At 41.9% G+C, this 26,686-nt stretch overlaps 1 protein-coding gene across 2 annotated transcripts in view; it reads right to left on the bottom strand.

Annotated features, from left to right (window-relative positions):
• RASAL2 (RAS protein activator like 2) overlaps positions 1-26,686 on the bottom strand; it is a 184,739-nt gene that overhangs the window by 68,580 nt on the left and 89,473 nt on the right. For both annotated transcript variants that reach the window (XM_082002903.1, XM_082002904.1), the window contains exon 3: positions 23,007-23,133. In XM_082002903.1, the coding sequence (XP_081859029.1) occupies positions 23,007-23,133 (127 nt within the window). The remainder of the gene's footprint in view (positions 1-23,006; positions 23,134-26,686) is intronic.

The raw sequence follows: 26,686 nt of genomic DNA, 5'->3' as shown, positions 1-26,686 counted from the left end.
TTAAGTCTAGTCATGGGCATCTCAGACAAAATTCACTTAAGTCAGTTTACTTGGACACAAAGAACGACTCTTACCAGCACAGAAGTTGGCTTACAGTTCCCTTGCAATATAAAGATACATCTAACTGCCTATATGAATCTAATCAAGGCTTCAAAATTTTTTCCATAATAGCAAGCTATGTCTTAAGAGACCTCCTATTACATTGTGCTTCCTTGGTGCATATGAACTATTTTGAGTACACTCAACAACTTAGAATTACAGACATGCTTTTCAGGTTAAGGAAAAAAAAGCTGTCAGAAGCCTATGAAGCTACTTGCTAAGGAGCTGAATTTTAAACTACTTTTAAAACACGCCTTCAATTTTTCCATAATATTTTCCTCATGAACTTTCTAACACAACATAAACAAGGTGGCTTTTTTTAGAAAGATGGCTGCCCCAGTTCCCTCTCTAGATCCCAGTATTGTGTTTTCCTGGCAAAATTGATGCAAGACTGTAATGTGGTAGGGGCTGGAGACGAATCCTTCATGCTGCTGACTGCACCTGCCCACAAAATTAAGTTTTGCTGAGTCTAAGACTATACACCCCTATACTGTTTTCCTCCAGGTTGTATTAATAAAGAGATGCCTGAGGAGAGCAGGAAGACTGAGAGTCAAACCACCAGCTGAAGATCAGTGAGTGAGACATGTACCTGCACCCGCATCACAGAGAATGTCCAGCATTGTATAAAGAAAGAAACTTGGCTCTATCTAAAGGCCAAGGAGGTAAGCACAGAAACCGTCATGCTGCTCATGTACAGCAAAGAAAGATGCAGTCTTAAATTATGTTTAAAAATTTACTGTAATTGAAGAATAGGCAAATTACTGTGATTTGGTTCTTGAGCATGTTAACCCTAAGTAAGCCAGTTCCAAAAATCAGGAAAAACTAGCTATAGGAAAGTTTTACTACTATAGGTCAAACCATTGTGTTATTGCTGTCCACTTTCCCATGGAAAACCACTTTGACAACAGTAACAAAACAGTGACTCAACCAGAAGCATGAAGAGCTCTGACACAAATATTTCTGCTGGGAGAACTGCTGGATTTTCACAACTTCACTGATGAAGCAACTATGTTCCACATCCTGCCCCCCTCCACTCCCCTGCCCCATTTCCACACCAACTTAATTACATTTTTGTACTCAGTCCAACTTCAGGTATCCTCAGCATAGCTAAGGGATTTGGCTAAATTTAGGCTGCTAGCAGTATGGTAGTTTGTAAGCATCTATTAATGACTACTCTAACAACATTAAGATATTTAATTCCAAATTAGGGCCAAGATATTATTTACAGAGTCATCCACTCTGGAGTGCCTTTCCAAACTGTGAGCCATATGCCTCGTGTAAACAGACATCTTGTATTAAAGTATGAACGTATCCAGCTATACATTTAACGAGCAGTAACTTAATTCCTGATGCTGGTATTCACGCGATGACTTTTTTCCCAAGAATGTGTTCATGAAGAATACCTTCTATATTCTTTCCTTCCAACCAAAACCACTGGGTGTTCAAAAGAAAGAGCAGACTCAAAATGATGTGAAAACATGGAACTGTAAAAACAAAGCAAACCCACACTTTCCCAGATTTGTCAAGCACAAAAATTGATATGGAAGCCCTTGCTCAGTAACACTGCAAAAGTGTCAGCTTGAAATGAATTGAGTCTCAAGCACTTAAATTTAAAAAAGGATTTCTGAGCTAGCATCTTTGCTAGACATATTGTTAAATAACTTTAGGAGTAACACGTAAGAAATATTATCTTAATGCTAAGACTGAAAGAAAAATTAACAAGCCCTGAGAGGTGCCAAACCTTCAAGAATGGATGAAGAACATGAAAAAGATCAATATTCAGGGTCTCGTCCACCACTGCTGAGCCCATTTATATCACCTGCTTCACACATCTGAAGATCCAGCCTGGAAATCGAAGAGCTCTTCTGTCTTTTAAAGTAGTATGAAAGAGAGATGGGGAGTAACTTTTGAACTTTGATACTGGGAGGACCGAAATCGCCAGTGTCTCAAGCAGTATCAGCATCACACTGTTTTTTCTGAACAAGAATTTCCAAGAAATGCGAACTTGAAATATAAGTACAGCTTAACCATGACCAAGACAAAATTTAACAAGAACGAACACTATTCTTGTAGAGCTACTGGAAGGAAAAGAACATTTTGGAGAAAGCAAGAGACAAGTACAAATATTCACTCACATTAAAAAAAAACAAACCCAAACCAAGAACCAAAAAGGAGCACAGCTTGCTTCCTTCTACCCCCCTGACTTGCATCACTCAAGATAGTCCAAGAAAAATCAACCTTTCCAAGCCAGGAAGACTCATCTACAGCTCTGCTGGCTGTACTTTTAAGTTTCCCAGGTATTAAGAAGAAAAAACAACAAGTAACCACATAGAAACGACACTGCAGGCAGGCAGTGAACTGAAGCACCCGCTCCTCCCTGCCCTGTCTCTAAAGGCACAAGTCTTGCTTAAGCAGTTCAGGTGCAGCACTACTGCTCTTCTACAGATGATCATAAAGGCCCTTCTGTTCTGAATCATTATAAAGGAACTTTATTAGGAAGACAGACAAGGAGAAGCACTTAACATGTGATGGATTTATCAGAAATTATACTGGAACACCAGGGAAAAAGCATCTTTTAAATAGTTCTTCCCAGTGCTTGTAATGCAACTGATAGGGACAGGTACAGTACAAAGGGTCGTCAATCTGACAGGTTATTACTATCCTTGAGGACTCAACTGCTCGATCCTGTGCACTTCAAGATGCTGACGTGCTATGAATTATCAGAAAGAGAAATCAAGCAGACAGGTTTTTTAGGGAAAGTGGACACCTCGCACTAAGCCGTCCTCCAAGTTGCTACTGGGACAGCGAAGCACTTCCCCATGAATGCCACGGTCAAGCATGGAAAAGGACAACAGCTTCTCCTGCTCACCCTGCAGGTCAAATACTCGGCACAACTCATGTCTTCACAAGTGCTGAATTTTGCCCAAATTCAGCAAAACATGCAAGCGAAAATAATTAAGGCAGTTTTGTTGGATTGCTACCATCATTCATTGTGGGTCTCTACTATTACTTTCTTATCTACTCTTTTTCCTTGGGCACATACTCTCAACCGGAGCAGGGAAACAGCCAGGAACAATTTTTCTTATTTAAACTAAGGTACTTGGATGACATCTCCAAGAAGCAAACAAACAAAAGAACATCTTAGTGAGGGTTGGGGTTTGGGTGGTGGTTGGTTTGGTTTAGGTTTTTTTGCCTTCTATGACTAGACATGATCACATAGATAATCGAAAACTACAATTTTGAGAAAAATAGTTTCAGATGAGAGAGAACAAAACATCTTCTCATTCAGTCTGCAACATTCTGGCGCCATCAGGATGCATAAGATCCACACAGATGGCTTCAAAGTATTTTGGGAAGCGATTCAACACGATCAATATATGACACTCTACTGACCATATGATTTCTTAAGCTTCTGGTCAGATCACATAGGAATTGTCACACACATCCCATCAACTTCAGCGCTATTTACTCTCTTCCTACAAGGTTTAGTGCAAGGTAACAGCTTTATATAGCACTCCCACAACAAGTTCAACTTGCTTATTTTCAACACAAACTGAATACCTGCGATTCTTGCAGAGCAGGGTTGAGGGTGCTGTGCCAATAGGGAGCTTTACTCCACCCTGAGGTCACTGCTTGCTCCCTTTATATGTCAAGAAACCGCAGCTTTGCTGACATCATCAGGTGGGAGTTAAACTCTCCCTGATTGGCACAGACAAAAAAACCCCCACACTAATTCACAATAACCTGCACCTCTAACACCAGAAAACGAGACAGAAAACCACCAACAAAAAAATGTCAGTATCTAGTAGCCTGAAAGCACACAGCTTGCACTTACCAGGTATGCAGCAGAAAAGCAGGAGCATTCTGGAGAACTGAGTGGTTATGACCAGCTATATGATTTCCTACCCCTGCCTATGAATCATGTGGTCTCCCTCCCTCTTACTCCCCAGTTCCACCTGTGTTTATAGGAATACTATGTTAATCTCTAGGTAAGCATCAAAATAAGGCAACTGCCAAAGCCCAAGGCCTTTACAAACACTCGAGATCAGTACAAGAAAGGCAGTACATGGAAGGTTTTTTTTTTTTAATCTGTTTCCAAATTAGGGACCAAATTTAGTGGTGAAGCAAGGAAACACAGCAAGGTAAGAGACTGTACAGTTTAGGGAATTTTTACAAGGACATACCAAGTCCTCCATCTTGTGGACATGAGCTTAATTTCTGACTGATGCAATATCTTAAAGATTCTTCTTGGACTCTGGTGAGAGTTCCCCTGGAGAATATAGTCGACATTTTAGAGTGATCTTAGGACATACCCTGACAGGTATGTTAAGAGCGTGACTGCTGTGAAAGCTGGCATTAGACTTACGCTGTACTTTGCACATTTGGCATTTTTCCTGTAGCCATCATTCCTGGAATCAAACAAATGTGGAGGCAATTACAGCCTCTATTGTAGAAAAAAGACCTGGCTTTCACAGTTAGAGTGTGACCGAGCCTGAGAAGTCTGACTGAAGCCTACTCCAAAAAGGATCAAAACAAGCACGAAAATGAATACAAACATTATTTTCAATCTCCTCTTTTCTAAGCCAGACTTGCATATTTGAATGGTTGTGGTTGGCGCCACTTTGAAGGTTGCCCAGAGGCCTACTCTAAGCAAACGTGTCAGCAGAGCCGTTTCACTTCTCTGGCAGGTATCCACGTCACAACGTTGCCCTCCTAAAGACCATGCTGAGCATGCTGCAGGTCCAAGAGAAGAAAAATGCCATGTTGTGTGTCACCACAGCAGATCCACCGCCGAAGGAGCAGCACTGTTCAGCTATGGAAGGAAACTCTATACAGACTCACCATAGTTATTTGTAGCTGCCATCATCTGCTCAGATAACCAGCTATTACATAACTCGGCAACCCAATTTTTGTAGTTATGTTTACCACAACAATTTTGGCACCAGGTCCCATTAAATCCATATATACACACACACATATATAGTCGAAGTCCGTTGACCATTTAACATGTGGAGATGATACTGTTGAAACTGTAAGCACTGACAGTAGTTGCATCATTTGCTTGCTGACTTCTTGTGCAGATTTCCCTCTCCCTCACTAGAAGCAGTCACCCATATATGTAGAAAATTAAATGGAAGGTGATCATTAGGTCTCCCTTCTGCCATTGGCCCAGTTTCAAATCCCACCATTATTAGCTCTCCTAAAAAACATTTGTGCTGTCTGATGCCAATTAGCCAAGAAATCTAGATAAAAGGAAGTACTCCCTTTGTGGAGAATTAAAGCTTTGAAAAGGTACATACCTCTACAGGCTGGAAAATTAATCTGTCTCTTGATGCCAACAAGCCATTTACAAGCGCTGTCCATACCCTGTATTTTATGGCATCACAGAATTCTCTGACTTCCAGTATTACACAGCTGGTGCAATACTTACTCCCAGTACCAGAAAATGGCAAAGAGCAGGTCAAGCCTCAGTATACCACAATGCCCTTTCCTCCTGCTTATATAAAAACGACGCTGACTTGTTCCCATGAGCTTTAAAGAGCCATAACAGATCCTTCTGACAGAAGCCACCTCAAGTATTCATTACAATTACATCGTTTCCCCCTCCCCGCAGATTTTTACAGAGACAAAGAGCGAGAGCACTCAGAGTATCAGATAAAGCTAGGCACAACATGAAGAACTTGCAGGAATGTAAGTTTGCTGCTCACGTCTGCCTTCCAGAACTTCCCGGTATTGTATTTTTAATTCACTACCCTATTAACATGTTAATTGTATGAAAGAGCCCCAAAGAGACAGGAAATTCTAAAGGGTACCTCCTGGTAACCACCCCAAAATCACCTAAATGAAACTTTGAAAGGACCAGGATTGTGTTGCCTTGAGCTTTTCTGATTAGTTTGCTAAAAGTTTGCTTGTTTTTGAAAGAAACACATGCTTGTCCAAAAAAAGCTAAGGCAGAAGGTTTTCATTTTCTAATCATGTAATTCAAAAGCAGCTACAGAACAACCTCATTGGTTCTGGCTAACAAAAACAGTCTCTCCAAGTTAGCAAATTAGTATTCTCCCTGGTCTACAGATGAGGAGGAAAATGACTAAGAAGGACTTCATAATCAGTACCTATTAAAGGATGTTTCCAAGGTACAAAAAAATTTAACTCGAGATATTCCATTCCCGGTTTCCTTAAACATGTATTGCTTTTGTAGCTACTGAAAAATGTCTCACTGTATCAAAAGGCATGAAACTTAAATGCTTTCCAGCTTGTTATCGCTTAGCAATACCTTTTAAGACAAAAGCTGCCAGAAAAGCAAGCAGCATTACTAAGGCAGTGCCCTTTATACTGAAAAGAAAACAAATCCTCTTGTTTTTATGAGCAACCTGTAGGATTCCCTGAACTGCTTTGATTTACCATCACTCGCTGGAGGACAGGAAGCAAGGTTGGCAATATCATATGCTGAAAACATCACGCAATGCCAGCCACAAGTAAATACTGAAAATATTCCCACAGCGTGCCCTTGAAGAACGATGCCTGGCCTTATCCAGAAATGCAACGTCACTTTAAAAGGTACTGACCTATGTTAGGTAAGTAAAGGCTTTCAGGGAGAGGGAGAAAAGTAAACCTAATGATTTAAGTAGCAATAAATTAGATTTTTAACTTTGAAAGCCATTACAAAAACTTGTTTCTCATCTTCGAATCTATATCACGTTCAAATACTAACGTGTAATTTCTGTACTACTGAGCAGAAAAGTACCAATAATCCACTTTTCCATTCATCACGTTAAATCTATGTAAATATCTCTTTAAAAACCTGTGTATAAAATTGAAATAATGAAGAAGAGAGTTGCTATATACATGCAACACGGCAAAAAAACTCCTTACAAGTTTCTAGTTCCTATAAGCCTAGTCACTTTAAATTTCCAGCAAAATACCTATGTGCCTCCTACCCGATCCCGCCTCGCTGGAAATATTGCAGCAATACAGTCCCCTATTTGCATGGACCGTGTCAGGAGGGATCTCACCTGTGAACTGCATTCTGCGGTAATCCTAATACCTCTACCATGGTCCTGCCACCATGCCAACCAGAAAGTCAGCGTAGCCTCTGCACACTTCTCTCCCGCGCTCTGTCTTCTCTGCCTCAGACGGTTTGGAATGCAGAAAAGCCAGAGCCGAAGCCGTCCAAGCGCAAGGCTCTCAGTTCAGCTCCTTGGCTCGAGTTGAACAATAGCCGCCCTTCGGTCGCTCGCCTCCCCTCTCAGCGCATGGGATGCACGCCGTCCTCCCTGCAAACAGCGACATAATCTACCCGGGATGGGTAGACACTTCATTTTTCCTGTCCCAAGGGAGGGTGGGGGAGCCGAGAGACGGCGCAAGCACTCAGGGTGGGGTGGAAGGGGGTGTGGGCAGGAGGAGACTCCTGTTAAACAAAAACACATCTGAGGCTGAGAAAATTCAGGGATTTCAAGCAGCTGACTCCAAGTCTCAAATCAGCTACAGGGAAACTTAAGAGGCTGATATCACTGTGTACACCGTCTGGACTACGAGAAGCCAGTCCAGATGAAAACATGGTTTTGTCAGCCTGAACAAGGAATGTCTGAATGCATCTGACAAAACTGCGCTTTGAAGATGTTTCCCCACTTCAAATGTTTCTACAGCTTAGGAAATACACAGTACCAAAAAAGCCCCGGAGAGCCACTGAAACAATGAACTTTCCCTCCCGCTTCGTTTCCTGCACTGCTTTTGTTGTTGGGTTTTTTCCCTTTAAATTCAGTCTAAGATCTATGGCCTTGAAAAGTGAAATGGTGAAGGCTGATACCAAAAGCCTTTTCCTGAGCTCTGTTCTTCTTCGATTTTAGAAGCGCCGAGAGCTGAATTTACAGGTATAGCGTTGCTCTAAAATAAAAAGACAAAAGCTGCTTTTTAAGGCGCAGAAACAAAAACCTACACAGTTTGGTTACTGCTGCCATCATAATGTCCCTTATACATTACAATGCCCCTGCTGAGAATAGCATGTCAAGTTGGACCAGTCTAAAAGTTGAGGGTTTGATTCCCGGCAGATCCCACCTGCCGGTCAGGGACCGGAGCAGACAAGCACACACACAAGAGGAATGCAAAGTTGTTCAGCCTGTTGCTAAACAGGCTAAAATTGCTCACGAAGAGCTAAAGAGGCTGCACGCTCTCTCCTACCTATTTTACTGTAATTTTGCCACTAGTTTACAACACAATATTCTCCTCTGATTCAGTGTTTTTCTCCTAAAATGCTACCCATCCCCTTCTTTCTCACTGGATTACTTAAAATGACCTTCTGTACCTTCTCTTAGGCAGCAACCTCCCCACATCCTCACAGTGTTTCCCCTGGAAGAAACAGTGACTTTTGTCACCCTACTGCCTGCCAAGGCTCATGTGAGAAATTTGCGTGAAAAGCACAGCATAGCCCCTGGGAAAGAAACTCGTTGAATGCATGCTTAAACAATACTGACTGCAAAATAAATAATAGAAAATTATAATTGCTCCCTCACCCTCTAATATCAATCACTAAACTACACCCAGGGATCTCACATCAAGATTAGCACTGGAACAGAATAGCAGGTCAAAAAACAGGTATCACCCCAAAAAACCCTGTCACTAAGAGCAGTATAACAAAATAAACATTCCTTCTGAAAGACAAATTGGTATGACCTGCTGCTTAGAAATGCTTAATTACCAGAAACGGTTGGGCAAAAGGGTCCCATAATCTCAGTTGGGCCGGATTCTCGAAAAAAGCAGTAGCAGTTTATAAGTGATTGCAATCTCCTCTCTCCCACCACCCTTGCTCTGCAAAAAACCCAAATACTATGGTAATTACATAGAACACTTCATTGCAGAGCACTGTACCAACTACATTTTGCAGCACCACAGAAAATCATCTCTGTGGAGGGTGGAGCAACATCAGACAATTCACATATACCACAGGGCGTGATAGAAAAGATGGAAAAATTAAGGACTGGGACATTAAAGTTAGCCTGTATGTCTCTTCAAAGAGTTGTAATGTTTTTATGGCCAAATCCTGGCACTTTCTTTCTTTCTTTTCTTTCTTTCTTTCCTTTTTTTAAAAGTTTGTCTGATTACATTTCTCATGTTTGTTTCCATGTTTTGCTTTTTCATTTCACATCATTTAGGCATCCTCTGTTTTTAAATCAGGTTCAAACAGAAGATTTAAACTTTGGATCCAGCTCTGAAATAAGGCCATAATCAGCCTGTTTCTTCCAAAGAAGCCATTTTTAGTGAGTTGGGAAGGTTCAGTCCTGGTATCTATTTTTTCCAATCCTAAAACTTGCTGTACCAACCTCAAAAGATTTCTGAAATGCCAAAGGAGCTGTCTGACTCAAGCAAATACACCTGCTGAAGACTTAGAAAGAGACAGTGAATTAGTAAGATATTTAAAAAAAAAGGGGGGGGGGCGGGGAAACAATACAAGTACTTTGAAGTATTCTAGAAATCTAACCAGTTTCAGGAATTTGAAATGCAATTTGCTAAGTCTAGGAATAAAAGTTGTTTCCAAAAGACTGTGACACTGAATAAAGATTATAAAAAAAACACCCCTCTGATATCATCACCTGTGCCTCACCATGTGACTTTTGTTCAAATAGCCAATCTTCTGACAATGTAAGATTGTACTTCTCATTAAAAAGGCCTTGTTGAATTTGAAAAACAGGAGGTTGCCACCCAAAAGCTCAAGAAAAATGTCAGTGCAATGAATTAACTGGTTCCTGGCCAGCTCTGCTGCCTCTGTTCAGACCAGGCATGTTTACAGCTTCTATCTCCGGAGGCGGCTGCTGAAGAAACCTATTAGCAGAGCAGAAGCACTAAAGCAGAATAGATAAAAAGAAAGTAGCTGAGAGTTGAATCTTCTTTTTAAAAATCTAAGTTTTAAATGTAAATTCATTTCTTTTAGTATAAAACATTTACGACTAAAGGGGAGATGTCTGCTTAAGGTCTATCTTCCTATGATCTATCTGAACTACTTAAAATTAGAAATACGTATGAGAACACTCAGCTAGCAGAAGATTTTTTTTAAATGCCAAATTATGCAGGGAGAGAAGCTACTTGAAAAATGTTTTAATATACGTTCTCTTCATATATCCAGCATATTCCAGATTGATCTGTCTAAAAAACCACTGTCTGTATTCAGCAAAGTTTCCATTACTTAGTCTTATGCAAAGGTCTCAGAAATTAATTTAAAAACTACGGAACATCAATAGGTTTTCTAACATCTTAGAGCACTGAAAATCTGAATAAATTTAAGTTATTGTCATACGTGCCGAGTATAGCGCCTGTATCAGGAAAAAGTACTGAATCCAGCTCATACGCTTGTACCGATCACATTACCGCCCAAAGCAGGAGGGAGCAGCAAGACGCCATGAGGACGGCGTTTCAGTGCGGATCCTCTTTTTCCTCACAAATACGGGGACCGAAGGCGGCGCGGAGGAAAGCGGTGCTTTTCCTACGTGCCCACGTACCCAGAAACGCCATGCCGAACCCCGGCTGCCTCTGAGGTACCCGTGCGGGTAGAGCAAGGCTGGGGCTCTCTGTGAGGAGAGGCCGGGGCTGCCTCACACCAGTTCCAGCTGGTTCCAGCAGACCCCAGCACAGGGCGGCCGAGGGGTCAGGAATGAAGGTGTGAAGGGGGGGGGGGGGGGGGGGGAAGGTGGTGTTTTAAGTTTTCTTCCTCCAAACTTATTTTCACTGGCAATAAATTAAATTAATTTTCCCCAAGTCAAGCCTGGTTTGCCCGTGGGGGAGATTGGTAAGTGGTTTCTCTGTTGTTCACTCGGCCCATGAGCTTATTAATCTCATTTTTTCCCCCCTGTCCTGTTGAAGAGGGGGTGAGAGCGGCTGGGTGGGCAGCCAGCAGCTGGCCAGGGTCAACCCACCACCACACGCTTTACCAGAAGCGGGAATAAAGCAGCTCTTCCAAAATTCAGTCTCTCTAAAATCTGACAAAAAACATTCCTCAAATCCCTCCTGTTTGGTCCCGCGCGGAACGGTTAACACCTTACCCTCACTGTCAAAGCAAGACCAGAGCACTAATCCAACGATGATCAAAAATGACCAGCCCCTGGAGGCTCCATTAGGGTTTCCCAGCCTTTAAACCAGCAATGCCCAACATCACCTGCAATGAAGTAATGAAGCTGGCTGCAAAAGCAAAGCACTCGTCATTTGCATGACAGTGGTATCTTTAGGTCAGGAAGGTTACTGCTCCAGACCCTGCTACGGTTTTAGTCCATACATGCCTCTTAACAGCGGGAAAAGACCGTCAATGAGTATCAAGTGAGATGACTAGAGCTGCCAATGGTCAGCATTCTCACCTAAACTACATCTAATTCGCTGCAAAAAAGGTTGCTAGTCAAGCAAATATTTGCAGTGCCATCCAAGATGAAAGTTTCACCCAAGATGAAAAAAAGGAAAGAAAAAAAGGCAGAAAGCCCTTCAATTCTTCACTGGGTAATACACAAGATAAAGCAGTCTCAAATATGCATCAAGAATTATTAGCTTGTAACCAAAAGCACTTTACTGGACACCAGGTTGAATCCTAATGGATGCTAATCACTGCTAGAATGTATAGTCCTCTCCATCTGCAAGCATCTTTTGGGAATCGGGGATTTGCTTGCGACACAGAGGTGCCTGTTAGAAGAGTTTCTGATGAACTCCAGCAGAGTTCAATAGCCCACTTTTCCTCTGTGGCTTTATTATTTTTCTTTTAAGTAAATTATCTCTCTGCTGTGCTGCTGAAACATTTTTGTCTCTTTCGCAGATAAAAATCAGGGTTACAATTCTTTCCTCCCCTGGTGCTATGAAAGGGTGATCATTTACAAAAGGGGTAGCAGGTTAGCAAAATACCCAGTACATGCTTGACTAAGTCTAATTTAATACCTAAGGCAGCTCATGTATTATGAACTTTTATTTATGCATCTATAAAAAGTAGTTCACCCACAGGATGTGTGTCAACGCCCCAGTGAAGTGTAACTATCATAAAATGTCACAGGAAATACCAAAAACTCTGCCTCTTTTATTTATTTTTTAAAAACTCTACTTGTCTACTTGCCAGAGATATCGTGGAGATAAATTAACTCAGGTTCATAGAGTATTCTGAAGATGTAAGAATATCACTGCCTGCTGGAAAACAAATCTCCTGAGGGCTTGCATATAAAAACCCAATATATAACTGACAATGGATTTCTTGCCCCATTATAGCTTTCTTAGAAAGTTCTGCCATCCTCAACCAGAACTAATTATAAAGAAGAAAATCCCCCCAAATTTTGAATCCTAGGACAGCGATGAGAAAATGTTCTTCAGCACTTTTTCTGCACACGTACAAAAGCGTTTCACTCAATACCTTCAGAGACGTTTCAGGACCGGCGGCTCAGATGTGCAGATGGAAACCTGCCAGGGACCACAACAATAATCCATAATGCCAAACAAAAATACAGGGATTCCAGGTTTACGGCGCTCTAAAGATAAGATAGAGGGCAGATCACCAGTTATTATAGTAGAATACCAGCCAGCCCTGCTTGTCCATATTTGTTTGTTATGAGAACATCCAACATACAATGACATGGAGAAAGTATGCTAAGGAGAAGGGGAGGTATGAGAGAAGACTGGTTCAAATCTAGAAACACCACACAACCAAGGGAAAAAAAAAAAAAAAGCAGAAGTGACAGTCGCAAGCTTCATTAAAATACAAAAAAGTGATGGGTTTACTACTCAGCATAGTGCACTTATTTAAAACAGATCTATTTCTTTAAAGTTCCTGGAAGAATGACTTGAATGGTCCTCCAGAAGGACTTCACGTTTTTCCCACTGCTTGTACAAGCTTGTCCATCAAATACTGTCTGTGTATGCTTCTTGTTTTGAAGTCTGGACTATAAAAAGATTACAGAAGCACATGAATGCTACAGAAGTGGATGAACTTTTAACACAATGTATGCATAGCCAGCATGAGATAGGGAACTTAAGGCTGTGCCTAGGACAGAAAAATGTGCAACCCTAATGAAATAGTTTTCAAAAGCGAGGCATGAGCCCCAACTGCCACACACGAAGACATACCAGAAGCAGTTCAAGAAACAGTAGCTGTAAGAATGTGAGAGCAGAGCAGCGGTGGTAGAAGAAACACAAGCTCTTCTGAAAATCTTGCACAGCCCTTGTTGAAATCTCGGCTGCCTTGGCTCTACTCTGACTGTAAGTGCACTGGCTAGATCAAAGCTAGCACAGAGAGCAGCTTCATATTACACCCAGGCCGCTGTAACTCCAGGCTGCTACTAGGGGTTTGCACAGAAGTGGAAACAATTCGGCTCTCCTACGGTCCTTAAGCAACACACTCCCACCATCTCCTTTGTGTTGGAGCCACCACATGGCTGCAGGGTTATTTGGAACATCTACCAGATCAGATTCAAAGCTAACCCATCAATACAACATGTATGTGAACATGATTTTGCTGCGTCAAGTCGAATTGATCCACCTGGCAAGCACGTGATAGAGCCGGCACCAAAAAGGGTAGTAAAGCAGGGAGACAAGAGCATGCACACCCCTGCGCAGCGGAAAGAACTCTGTATATTTAATTTTATGCAAAATTCCAACTAGATGCACTTAATCCAATTTCATAAGTATTTGCATTGTTGAGTATCAGTTTATGCTAAAGCAATAAACTGATTAGCAACTAATACCGTAAATAGTAACAAATCTGAGACATTTAATTACATCAACATTTTAAAATTTAGTTCAGCAGTTCATATTAACTCTAGACAAGACTTAAGATAAGGTAATTCAGGCTGTAGGAAGGAAGGTTAATTTTCCATTAAGTGTTAAGCCAGTTGTTACTGAAGGAAAAAAGGCAAGTATACATGGCTGGGTGAAGTGTAATTACTTTTTGCCACAAGATCAAACAACTATAAAAGAGAACCTACAAATTTTAGCAATCCACAGTAAGTTCATGCATGATTTAAGGTAGATTCTTCCAAAGAATTTAATAAAGAAGTTTTCATTGTTGTTGTTGTTGAAAAACTAAGGAAAATTATAGCTTCCTTCATAATAAACTGAGGCTTGGTTAGAACATAGTCAACAAATCTGCCCCAGATGGTCCAAGAGCTACCAGTTCTTAGCAATTACAACATTGCACAACATGCTGTACTTACAAAGTGTTCTTTATGCTCACATAACAAAATTCCAAAATCTCTAAAGCGATCTTTTGTGTGTCCTAGAAGTTATGAGCAGGGATGTAACAATACATTTCCAAGGGGGGGGAAAAAAAAACCCCTAATGGATTATGTGTCAATACTAGAAAGTTAAGATTATGTATTCATATCCCTGTTAATAGCTGCTCTAAAAAGGTTTAAGATCCAAACAGATAAAATTTGCTTCATGACGAAACGTGGCTTTCAGCACAGAAGATCTGTGTCCAAGGGAATAAAGTTTCAGCAGCATTCAGAACAAAACAAAATCCTTTGGCTTTGCTTGCGTTACAGAAGAAGAAAAAGATAGCAGCTTGGCAATTTTCTGTATACAAATAACTCCAGTTGCCCAGAGGGAATGTCACTGAGATCCAGGCATCCTGTTTGTTACATCGAGCCTCCCTGGAGTCAGTTTTAATTTCAAGCAGCGTCGTCTAAATTCTTCATCCTTCCAAGGCAGGCAAATTGCACTGTACGTTGTCCAAATTTCAGATTACTTCAGGGCTTTTCCCAAAGTTTCCTAACCTCTTTTGTGGATGCGGAAGATAGCAGGACACTTTTCACATAGTAGGTGTTTCCCTGTGTAGCCTGTTGGTTCTTTAATGATGCCCAAAAGCAACTGTATTTTACAGGAGATTTTTAAAACTGCAACACACAGTTTGCATGTATTTGCATTTTGGGACAGACCATGATGGGTAAACAATGTCATCTAAAAACAGTTACAAGTTTAGAATTTCAATTGATCTCGGCGTAGCTACAACCCCTACTAATCATACCCAACGGTCACAGCACTAGGAGACCGTGACCCAATGCACTAGACAGTGAAGCAGGCAAAGGAGAAAGTCTTTAGCAAACCCTCGTTTGTGCCATTACGTGAGCCAAAGGCTACAGATCTCAGCTCACAAAAGGTTCACGTGCAAGGGTTCTGGCAACACTGTCAGGTCAGGGCCGAGGTGCAGGGAAGAACAGAGCCGTGCGGCTAAATGTGCATAGTACAGAAACACAGCCAGTTCTTTGGCCACCACCGAGCGGCGTCAAACCACACAAGTGCTTTCTGTACTGATCTCATTAGAGTATCACCTTTCAACTGTTGGAGACCTTGCAGTTTAGATTTTTGGAACAAAGCACAGGTCAAAAAGAAAAAAGGACTATTTCCCAAACCACTCATGGAGAGTTGACAATTTAAACGCAAAAGGCAATGGACAGTAATGATCCTTTAGACTCCTGGGTTTGCACAAAGGAATACGTACACGTGACAAAGATTCACATTGTGCACGTACATTCAAACACGCTCCTGCAAGCCCAAATTGGGCAAACCCAAAGAGCTGCAAACCAGTAAAGTCAGCACATCTGAATCCATCTTCCTGCCAGAGATACTGCTATACAACACACCCCTCAATTTGAGGGCTAAACCCAAAGCCCTATTTTGCATCCCTGCCACAAATAACAGTTGACAGGAGATGGACATTTTGCACATAGCAACATGGTAAAAAAGCAGACAGTGCTAGTGGGAAAATTCTTTCATCAAGACACATCATAAATCCCTACAGCTGAAATACAGGGAGCTGTAAACTGCATTTTTTCACCCTCACTTTCTAACAGATATTCCTTGTAGGCGAAGTTGAGTGGTGGAAGGTGAAGGGACAGCTCTCTTTTCAGCATACAGTTTTGTTAGAAGTTACAGGAAGTCCATTATTTCAAATTCCTGCATCTTTCCTAAGTAAATCTTTACTGAGTATGTAAAGATTGGTGCATTGCAGATGCTTTCATTGACCAGGTCACAAACAATTTCTCTTCTTCCAAAACAGACTGTCTCCCTCCTCCTCCCTTCCCCCCCAAAGTAGTAACCCTTTTCAGGTATTCATCCTAAACCTTAGTGCACAAGGATTGTAATTATGTGGTGACAACAGAGTAAATCTATTTACTCTTTCATCACAAAGTACTCATTCCATCTAGAATATACAGAAAGCAAGGCTCAGCTTTGATTGCTTTAGTTACAGACAACCTTGTCTTAGAAACAGCAGTTATTGAAATAACCCCAGAAAACCTTTCAGCTGATGTCTGTTCTCTCTTGCCCAGTTTCTACCTGGAGGAAGAGCATGGGCTGTGTATGTTCTTGGTGCAATCATCCCCACCCAGGAGGGCTCCGCAGCCGCTTGCAGGAACTGTTGTAAGAGGTACATACCAGGCAGCAATGAAACCAGACGTCACTTAACAAATCTTCTGCTGCTCACTCCATTTCCAAGCCTCTGGATGTAAACTTTTAAAACAGTACGGAGGCAGGATTTCTGCACAGCTAACTGGTCACCTGATAGCAATGCAGCATGGATCTGGCACAAAAACAGATTGATGCTTCATTTTTAATCACTTCTTCCCTTGTTTGCATGATCATAGAATTTTCTGAATTCAGTGGAAGTTTTACTAAAAAAATGAGCTTGAGGAAATGCAAAGGGGGTGATCAGCAAGATGAAAATCTGCCAACTATGCAACTGAACCAGAGGATCCGGACGTTAAAAGTAATGTTTGAAACTCAAAATTCCATCTTCACCAAATTTCCAAACTCTACATGTAATTCCACACATGAAGGTAGATTTTATTTATTAGCTCTAAAGTACACTCCTGAATAGTGAGTGTAGAGATCTAAAATGAATTTTAGCAGCCCAAGCCTTTCTGTAAAAGGTATTGATAGCTGCAGTTGCTTTGAAACTCAGCCCTCTCACTTAAGTGCTTAACTTGAGGAAAATCAGGTTTGAAAAATTCCAACTCAGGTGATTTATCACTGAGCTAGAATTCCAGATTAGATGTCCACTACGTAACAGTTGTGTGATCAGGAAAGTAAGGGTGCCTAGCTTCCTATCTATTTGCATTTCAGCGCGTATTTCCCAACCGGAGCACACACTGCAATACTGCTTTCATCAGAAGTTTTCCAGTCTCCTTCCCATTATGATCCCTAGCCAAGTATTTTTATGAAAGTTGTAGGAACTTAGTACCTCTGAGACCTTTATCTCTCTCTCAAATTCAGCATTTGTTGGCCGGGAGTCACAAATTATTGGAGAAAGGGGCAGGGGGGTGTGACAGATGCAGCACCAGTTTTACTTCATTCAAAAAACAGGTTGAAAACAATCAGAGAAGTCTCTGCACCAGACAAGTTACAGTTGCTTTATGACAACAGGCAGATAAACACGTGCTAGGAAGAGAGAGTAAAAAAAGGATAGAAAGTAAAATAGAGAACCAGGGAAACACTGGAGGTTATCTAGACCTATTTTCCACCCAAAGCAAGGCCTTGCCAACACCTGATAAGGTCAGCTGTGGCTTTGTCCAGCTGAGCCATGAAAGCCTTGAAGGATAAAGTTTGTACAGCCTTGCTGGGCAACCTGTTTGAGTGCTGCACTACCCTCCTGGTGCCAAACTTTGTCTTAATCCCTCAATCTGAATTTCCCAAAGTGCAGCTGGTGGCCATTCCCGCTTTGTTTTGTCATCTACCACTATTGAGAAGGGTTTGGCTCCATTACCACTAACTGTCTTTCAAGTAACCATAGACTATCAGATCAAACCCTTAGCCTCTTTTTTTGCCAGCCTAAACAAGACCAGTGCTCTCAGCCTCTTTTCATGGGTCACATGCTCATAAACAAAATGACCTCAGTAGATGTCTGCTGGACTGTCTCCAGATTCTTAACATCCTTCTTCAAGTGGTGGGCCCAATACTGGACCCAGTATTCCCAGTATGTCAGCAGTGCTGAGTACTGGACATCAGCATGACTGCTCTACCATTGCCATGGTAGTGGTTGGAGAGGCAATCTTTGCAGAGACGCTCAGAGAATGGCAATTCATCAGGGCACAGGAGATTCGCTCCGAGGAGAAGAACAGACGACAAGAGCAGGTTGCATGGATGGAACTGTACCAAAGGATGGGAGAAGAGCTGTAGAGCCGCAACACTAGTCAGCAGATGAGTAACAGCTATTAATGCTCTACAGAGAGGGCTAAGGCACTAAAGGTGAGTTGGTTCTCTGATAAAGTGAAGATGATGCAGCACAAAGGTCTAGAAAATGAGCTAAAGAGCTATGCAAGGGTCAATAGACAATGACACACAGTAGACACTGTATATGCAGAGCTGACTGTGTAGAAGATCCTAAAAGGTGTAATGTAAGGCTTGCTTACCCAGACTGTCCTCATTCTTGGTGGCTATTCTCTCTCCAGCCAAGAAACTGGAGTATATATTTGGGGGGGGAGTGGAGAAAAAACAAAAGAAAAAAAGCAGCTGCTTTAATTGTGTGGTTCCAGTCACCTTTGTCAGCAACACAAACTATATTTTCCCATTGATCAGACCAAGTGACTGGATACAAAACAAAATTTCTCAATGCCAGTGACTCAAGGTGAGGGCAAAACGAAAATTTGCAAAGAGCATCTTCACCTCTGACCTGCTTTCAGCAATCTTTTCTCAAGAGCCTTCATATGCAGCAGTCATAGATGCAACAGAAAAACACCAACAGGGTTAACTTGTTTCAACAAGTGAAACAGTCTTCATTTTCTTCTCAGATGACTTAATCTCAAAATATAAAAAGAAAATCTATTTGCATCAACACTAGCCTTTCTACGCATCAGAGAAGCTCAAAAAACTCTCTTCCTGATGATGCTCTTTCCTAATAATTTAGAAATAAATTAAAAAAAACAAACCAAACCAAAACAAAAACCCAAACCATTTCCTCACTTTCAATCCCTCCTAATAATTTCACATATGCAGGCAAAAAAAATCCCTTATTAATGCCACAAAGATGAACCCAGATGCCAGAATCAAAACTTTCACTATGTATTCTGCTTAACAACTCTCATTTAGTGTGAGCAGGTGGTGAGAAGGAAGCAGAGTAAGAGAGAAGAGGATTATTTTGGGAAAGGAAGCAATAAATGTTACTAGTTTGTCAAACCGTTATGAATGCTGGAAATATGAATCATGCTTTTACTGCATGAATGGTTAATTCCAATATGCTATTATAAACAATGATCCTTTACAAAGGATATAATTTCCCTAACAGGAAAAAAAATACACCTGTTGGAAAAAGAACAGGCTCTGAAGGAGAAATGGAGGCAACAGAGAGAGAGACCAGCCCGAGTTTTCTTCATCTCGCCTCATACTGTAACACTTAGGTGGTGGTCTCTAGGGCCTATATCACACTTCACAACAGAATTAGCCCATTGAAAGTAAAGCTTGCAAGAAGGGAAGAGGCGGTCAAGCTGGCGTTAGGGAGAAATTACAGCTTTTTAGCTTCCCTGAATGGAAGCACCTCTGAGTAAGTGGTGCCAAGATGAAATCCTAGTAAGTGACTCACGTATTTAGAGCGTGCCTATTCACTCACAGAGAGGTATTACTACCATGATACAGATTACGTACCAAAGAATTTCATGGCATATATTTAACGAATGGCTTGCTGACACAACTCAGTGTATAGTGTACCTTCCAGATGGGAGTTAAGAATTTCAGCATTAGAAACTACCTCTCCACGGTCTGCAAGCACAGGGCAAGCTCCTAAGCTAGCAGTAGTTACAGTTTTCAAATGATCTTATTAGTTTTCACTGTTTGAACAAGTCACTTTCTATCTTGTGTTTTATCTTTGTCCACCCCTCCGGCTCTCATTCGAGGGTGACTAGTGGTTTCTGCCTACACAGAAGGGATGGCTCAGCTGCTCCCCTAGCAGCTGCTGAACCATCACAAATTACAGCTTACTGTACTAAAGTATGTGGAAATTGGTGTCTATCTTAGTACATGGGACTGTAAACCACGGTGGTTCAGCAGCTGCCTCATGAACAGCTGAGCCAACCCTGCAGCAAGGGTAAAAATGAAAGAGACGGCAAGAATGACTACAACAGCCCTTGGGTAAAGCACACTTGACTTAATGTTGACCTCTGGTGAGTTACACATCTCTTGCTTCAACTTCTCAGCTGTAACGTGGGTAGTTTCTCTCCCACGCACTTCCTAGGAATGGTGCTACAAGGATGTGTGCACAATGCTATAAAGAATGCCACAAAAATTTGCAGAATGGGTACTACTTCTGATTATGCAGAGCCCCCAAAGAACATGCAATCATCCCAGTTGCTCCATTAACAGAAAGATTGACCTCATAGACACTCTTGATGTTTCATGCAAGGTGAAACTGTAGTGCTACAGATGAAAAAGAGTTCCATCACCTGATTTTCCTTTTTAAAAAAAAAAAACCAAATAAATAAATCACAAGAAAGGTATGGCAACCTTACTTAGGGGAAAAAAGCAAATGCCATTGCTATGCCTTAACCTCTGCACTAGAGCCAGCCCTAGGGAGCTCTTCTGCAAGTAGTAATTTCAGATATCATCATAAGATGCAATGCCTGCAGTTGCCATATTATGCACATGCTTCCCTAGGACAAGCTAGATATTCTTATCAGCTCTGCATAGCAATTTCTCTACTAGATATTTTAGCTGCCTCTGCTGTACTTTTCAGCTTTTGGTGTCCATTCCAAAGCTATTTTAGTCCAGTTGTTATCTGTACTGCTGGTGATACGTTCTGGCTGCCACCATCCATTTCTTTCTCTTTATAAAAAGATGTTCAGTGGTTTCCTTCACTGGTTTGTCCTCTGGCTCAACATCTTGACACAAAGTCATTCCCACTGTTCCCTATCAACCCCCTTTTTGCCATGAGCAGGAATTCCATAATCATGATAAGAGACATTTCTAACCAGGATGTGAAAACAAGGGAACCACCCAGGGCACTGCGATCAGAGATTATATATAACCTTCCCTCCTACGTACCCTCACCCTTCCTTACAGCATTGCTCAATTTTTCTCCAGCTCATGTCTTCTTCCCCTCCCACTGCATGCCCGCTCCTTTAGCCACGCACTTTGTGATGTCTATGCACTCTACAAGTTGCAGCTCTCATATTGAGAGGAGCATGCGGATATGAGTTTCTCTTGTAGTTTTAATATATTCTTGTCAGGCGTACATCAAGTAGCACGCTACAAGATGCCGCATGCATCTAAAATTGTAGCAAAATATATAGTAAGGCATATACCCAAAGAGCACAGTCATCCATTCTGTATGGCAATTCAAGAAAAATGAGAAAAGTTACAAGGTTACATTTAAAAATGTAATGCTGGGATTTCCAGCTGCTCAGATGCTGAGTGAAGTCCAGAAATTCTTCTACACATTTTTTGCACATGGTATAGAAAAAGAAGGCATTTAAATTCTAGATTTTAAAGGTCTTCCTATCTTGCAAAGTTGCAAATAATATTCATTGCCTAGCACAGACTGGTTGCAATATGATTCGTCATTCATCTCACTAGCCACACTAGCATGGAGTAAGTGCTTTGCCTATAACACTGTGTAAACATGTTTTAATACTGGTTTTGGTTCCAAACAAGAATGAACATTTGTTCATACAGCAAAACAAGATCATCATTTAGAGCTGAAATGCCACAAACAAATCCAATAGGAGTCTGTTTATGTCACTCATCCCCAAGTATTTTGCAGTTTTCCTTCCTAAATCACCAACCTGCCCTGTTTCTTCTCAGGCTTCTAATCCAGGAATCAATTCAAAAAAATGAACCCTATCTGCCTTCCTCAAATAAGGACGAGTTACATAGTGCTATTGGCAAGTACAAATAAATAAGTACTACAGTCACAATGTGTTAATTAACTACCTAGAAGAGTGGGATTTTAGTGACTTGTGTGCAATATACTCACAGAATAAAATTCTTTGGCATAAAAACCAGCTGAGCCTGTGAAATGAAAGATACTTTACCTGCTCTTCACCTTTGATAACAACATTATCAAGGCTGCTTTACTGTTTAGACATGCATGCAGCTCACCCTCTCCCAGGATTGATATTTTCTACAGCTGATCTAAGGAAGAACTGCTCCTAGATCCTACCAGCCTACGCCAGGGAAAGCTTCTTGCATAGGTTGGGAACAGAAAGAAGAGTTCACTTGTGTGTGGTTGCTGCCTCCCTGCACTCTTCCTTTCTTCTGGAAAGAGTTGGAACGATGGTCTTTATGCAACCACAGGTGGGGTGGAATAAAGAGGGGGAACTAGGCCAAATCTGGACTTGGGAAACTACTGCAACAAACCTTTTGTCTGTCATTTTTAATACCTGCCCTTTCTTTTGCTTTCCCTAGATTTCAACATTCATAATTATAGCCAACAGCAGCAGGCAGCTGGCTGGTTCTTTTAGGAACTGCACCCTGAACAGGCATGAAGTAAGTCATAAAAAATCCCTGTTATCCAGTACTTGTTATGAAAATATGAAGCAAAGGTAATTCCAGGGAGACTCAAAGTGAGGTAAAACATAACAGTTCTAAAAACCATCGAGACTCACGTACAGCTATCTGCAAAAGCTGCATTCCTATTGACCCGCGTTCAGCAGCTCTCAGTTGTCAATCCCAGGGCTATCTAGTAATCTTACAAACGCAGCTACAAACCTTCCTGTGTGCAGCAACAGCCCAGCTCCTCTGGTGCCCCATAATAACCTCACTGATGCTTGGATAAATCGTGATGTTTGGAAGTCATTTTGCTGACAGGCACTTACAAACGCCACGGTCGTACGGCCTCCCACCACCATCGAGCTGCAACACTAGCCACCCCGGCAGGCTGCTTTGCCAGGATGCTGCCCGGGAAGCTGTGCCCTCTGATACAGCTTGCAGCTATAAATTAAAATCAACTTGGTGAGGCCAAGGTTTCCACTTACCTAGTTTGGTGGCCCCCTCTTGTGGGTACTCGGGGAATTGACCCTCGGAGGGGACGCTCACCGTCCGGCGCAGGCAGCGCCCTTTGGTAGCATCCACCTGTGGCTCCTGGACCCCATCGATAGGCACCTGCATAAAGAAGATGGCAAGCCATGTTAATTTGCCACTGGGCCACGCTGTTAATATGCCATCTTGATAAGAACTTAATTTTCTACTTGTCTGGTAATAACTTTCAGGCACAGTTTGGCATGCCTGGCCTTACCACCAAATTCTTGAGGCTCACCAGGAAAGAACTGGAGCAGTGAGGAGTGTTAATGCACACACAGCCCGGAGAGGGCTGCATGCAGGTGTGCAGCAACCTGCGCTCCAGAGGTATCAAGTCACAACACAGCCGAGCTATCCGGCTAACAAGGCAGTCCTGCCTTCTGAAACTGGTTGTCCAGTACAGGACCCGTTGCCACCCAGCCTTGCCCGTTTCCATGCTGGGAAAGGGAAGCAGAGGCTGCTGGTCAGATGGCTACATGCAAAACTTTCAGATTACAAAAGCATTTTTTCAGTCTCAGCACATCTTCAGTGATCAGCTACAGCATGTCAGAGAAAAATGGACATTCTGCTGGTCATATCGGGCACATGGAGAAAGAGGATATCTTCTATGATTAAGTCAAACTCATCCTAAAAGTGGGACCTCAGGAGGCTCTAAGAAAGGCTTGGTGTCCTCACTATTTCATAGTAATAAAATTCTGTACGCTAATTATCTTGAAAAGTACTGAATGCATAAAGATCTTGTTTCTCTTCTGAAATTTTGGCAGAGTTTGACACCTCAAGGTTTGCTCCCTGCTAACCTTGCCTTTAAACACCTTCCTGGATGACTACATTTTGCTAGAGAGTTGCTTACGCTGGAAAAAAAAGTGGCAAATTATGCTACCTATCACTAGAGCTGCAGGGCATTTAGACAACAGCCAAAAGCTCTAAAAGAGCCTAAGCGATATAGTCTATTTGTCCAACAGCATGTATGTCTGGGAATAAGAAACAAGCCTGATGTACTCAAATCCCAAAAAACCTACAAAGGCATTTGGAGGATAAGGAAGAGAACCCAACTACTTTATGAATTTATATGGACATCTGTGTGCATCCTGATTTTATTTACATGATCAGCACGGGATAATTCAAGCATCAGTTATGCTGCATATAGAAAGGCAGACAGACAAAAACTTCAGACAGCTACCTGCTCAACAGAGGTTCAATCCAGATCGCCCCAGGCTGCAGAAGACATCCTTCCAACAGGAAGAAAACTTTTCTTCCAGCAGGAGGAAGACATCCTTCACTCTACCCTTCTGAAGAAAATAGACATTGTTCTGAAGAGTTCAAAAGACAAAAGATAGCAAAGATTCTTCAAACTGGTGAGAGGCTGGTCACCAAAGATGGAGACTGCATGAGAAAAACACATCTCCAGAACCAAGCTAAACAGGCTCTTGGCCCATGGTAACCATCGTTTCCTAGATTGAGTCACTACCAAGGGGTGGGCACCTGGGGCCAGTACTGCTTTATACAGTACTTCTGCGCCCCACGTGCCCCAAAGAATTGTCACAGAGCGGGGCCAGAGAGAGGATGTGATGGTCGATTAACAAGTCCAGATAGTGCTTCCATATCTCACCAACAAGACATCCCAGTCGGGCAACTGGGAATTCCCTGAGCCAGCTGGCTGGTCCGAGTTGCTTGTCTGAGGAAGCCATGCCCTGCTTCCTGCTGGCCTGCCTGATAATCATGGTTATGACCATAGTTTTGCAGGTCTTTGCCTGCTTGGATATCAAGTTTAGCTCAGTATTGCTGAATTACTGGATCTGCTGTCATTTCGACCTAGATAATGTGCTACCAAGTTACTGCATTTCTTCTAACAACGCAGATAGTTGTACTCCTGATCTGTATTTGTTACCTCAACATTATTTAGAGATAAATTGTTTATCCCTAAAGCTGTTGGTCTGGTGCCTGTTAGCATATCTGGATCCTGTAACTTGGTGGGGGCCACCTTAAGCCCTTACATTCGACAGCTGGAAGAAACCCTGGGGATGAGGGAGAGATGCAGCCTCCAGGGGCTGCAGGCAGGCACAACCCCTCAGTGCCCAAAACATCTCAGCGCGCTTTTGATGAGGACATTGGCTTCAACAGTACCACTGCGATACATGCAATATGGCAATTTATTTTCATATAGCTACGTAAAAGACAGCTTGTAGCTAAATAGAAGTGCCTGTTATATTTCCTGTGCTGCTTATCCTTTCATATCTTCAATCATCTCTGAAAACCAAGTATTAATAGCAAACAAAAAGATATTATTCATTTGTACTGAAGGTTGTAAAAGATGTACAAGATACTGTACTATTTTAGAAACAGGCTGCACTACAATGGCTCTCTCAAACTAGTTCTGGCATTTCCTGACTTTTAAGCACTTAGCATTCTCTTAAGGTCATTTTTTAATGCTATTTATTATTACACTAGTCTATTTTTCTCTTTCAAGCAGTGCTCATTTTTCAAAACAAGTTCCCCAAATCGCTAGTGGTTATTCTGTTAAGACTACTTTCTTTGCTGGTAGGTTTTTACAGCAGCTCCTTTGCTGAACGATCTCCGTGTGAGAGCACATTAGGAAGTTAAGCAGAGACTAATTTTGTTAGTTTATGCCACGTTCATTCAATCAAGATCACATATTAGATTTTCAGTTTTCATCTGGAGGCTCCATTTAGTCTTACTCCCTTCTAAAAGCTCTTCTGCTCCACCGCCTCTTCTGCCTCTCCTGATTTCCTTCACAGCATTTTTTTGGTGGGATGCTACGAGCCATATTTCCAGAACAGCTATTACCGGTCATACCACACGCCTGCTTCAGCACACCTTAAAAGCATCAAGCTACCACCCAGTGATCCTCCTTTCTCAGTGAACTCGTTGCACCTACACCGAACTGCTCTACCAATACAGCTCCTGTGGGGTAGATTTCTCCACCACTGGATTTTTTTTAACTGAGAAATGAATATAGCCCCTTTTCTTTCAAATATACCTCTTCAGTATCTGTGCTTTCAGACATGGGATGACAGAAATGTACTTTTAATCCACTGACACGAAAAAAAAAAAAAAAAGCACTACTACTACCCTGATAACAGTGTATATAAGAACAGCGATGACAGCCAAGAGGATGCTATGGGTGTCCTGACTTGCTGCCGAGGGTGAGGAGGAGAATGGTGATTGAGGCCATGCTGTCCTTTGTGTCCTTGGGAAAAGCAAACAGGCTGCAGCACACCGGAGTCGGTGTCAAAACCAAATCTACTTCTGCATACCAGAGATAGGATTTATCTTCAAAGAGGAACTGAGCTATTAACAGGAAGACTGTCTGAGAGCTCAGGTCCTAATTTGGGGTCACTTAGCCTTTTGTACTTAACGTTTGCCCAGACTAGGAAAACATAGCTAGGCTGCACACTAAAAAAAGGTTCACTGGTGTAGCTACATTGATCTAGTGCAATACAGTCCACACCAGCAAAATACCTGCTTTTGTGAGCATATTTATAGTGGCTTGAGAAAAACCTTATACTGTTTATTTCACTCAATAATCCTATAAACTGTATAAGGAACAACATTTTAATGCCACATAGCTTATCTACACCAGAGAACATACAAACATCCTACAATTTCATGGGCAAGA

Source organism: Phaethon aethereus, assembly GCF_964289735.1.
Source record: "Phaethon aethereus genome assembly, chromosome: 8".
In the NCBI taxonomy this organism is placed as follows: domain Eukaryota; kingdom Metazoa; phylum Chordata; class Aves; order Phaethontiformes; family Phaethontidae; genus Phaethon; species Phaethon aethereus.
Note: the sequence above shows the minus strand (reverse complement) of the source record. Positions and strands in the feature narration are given on the sequence as shown.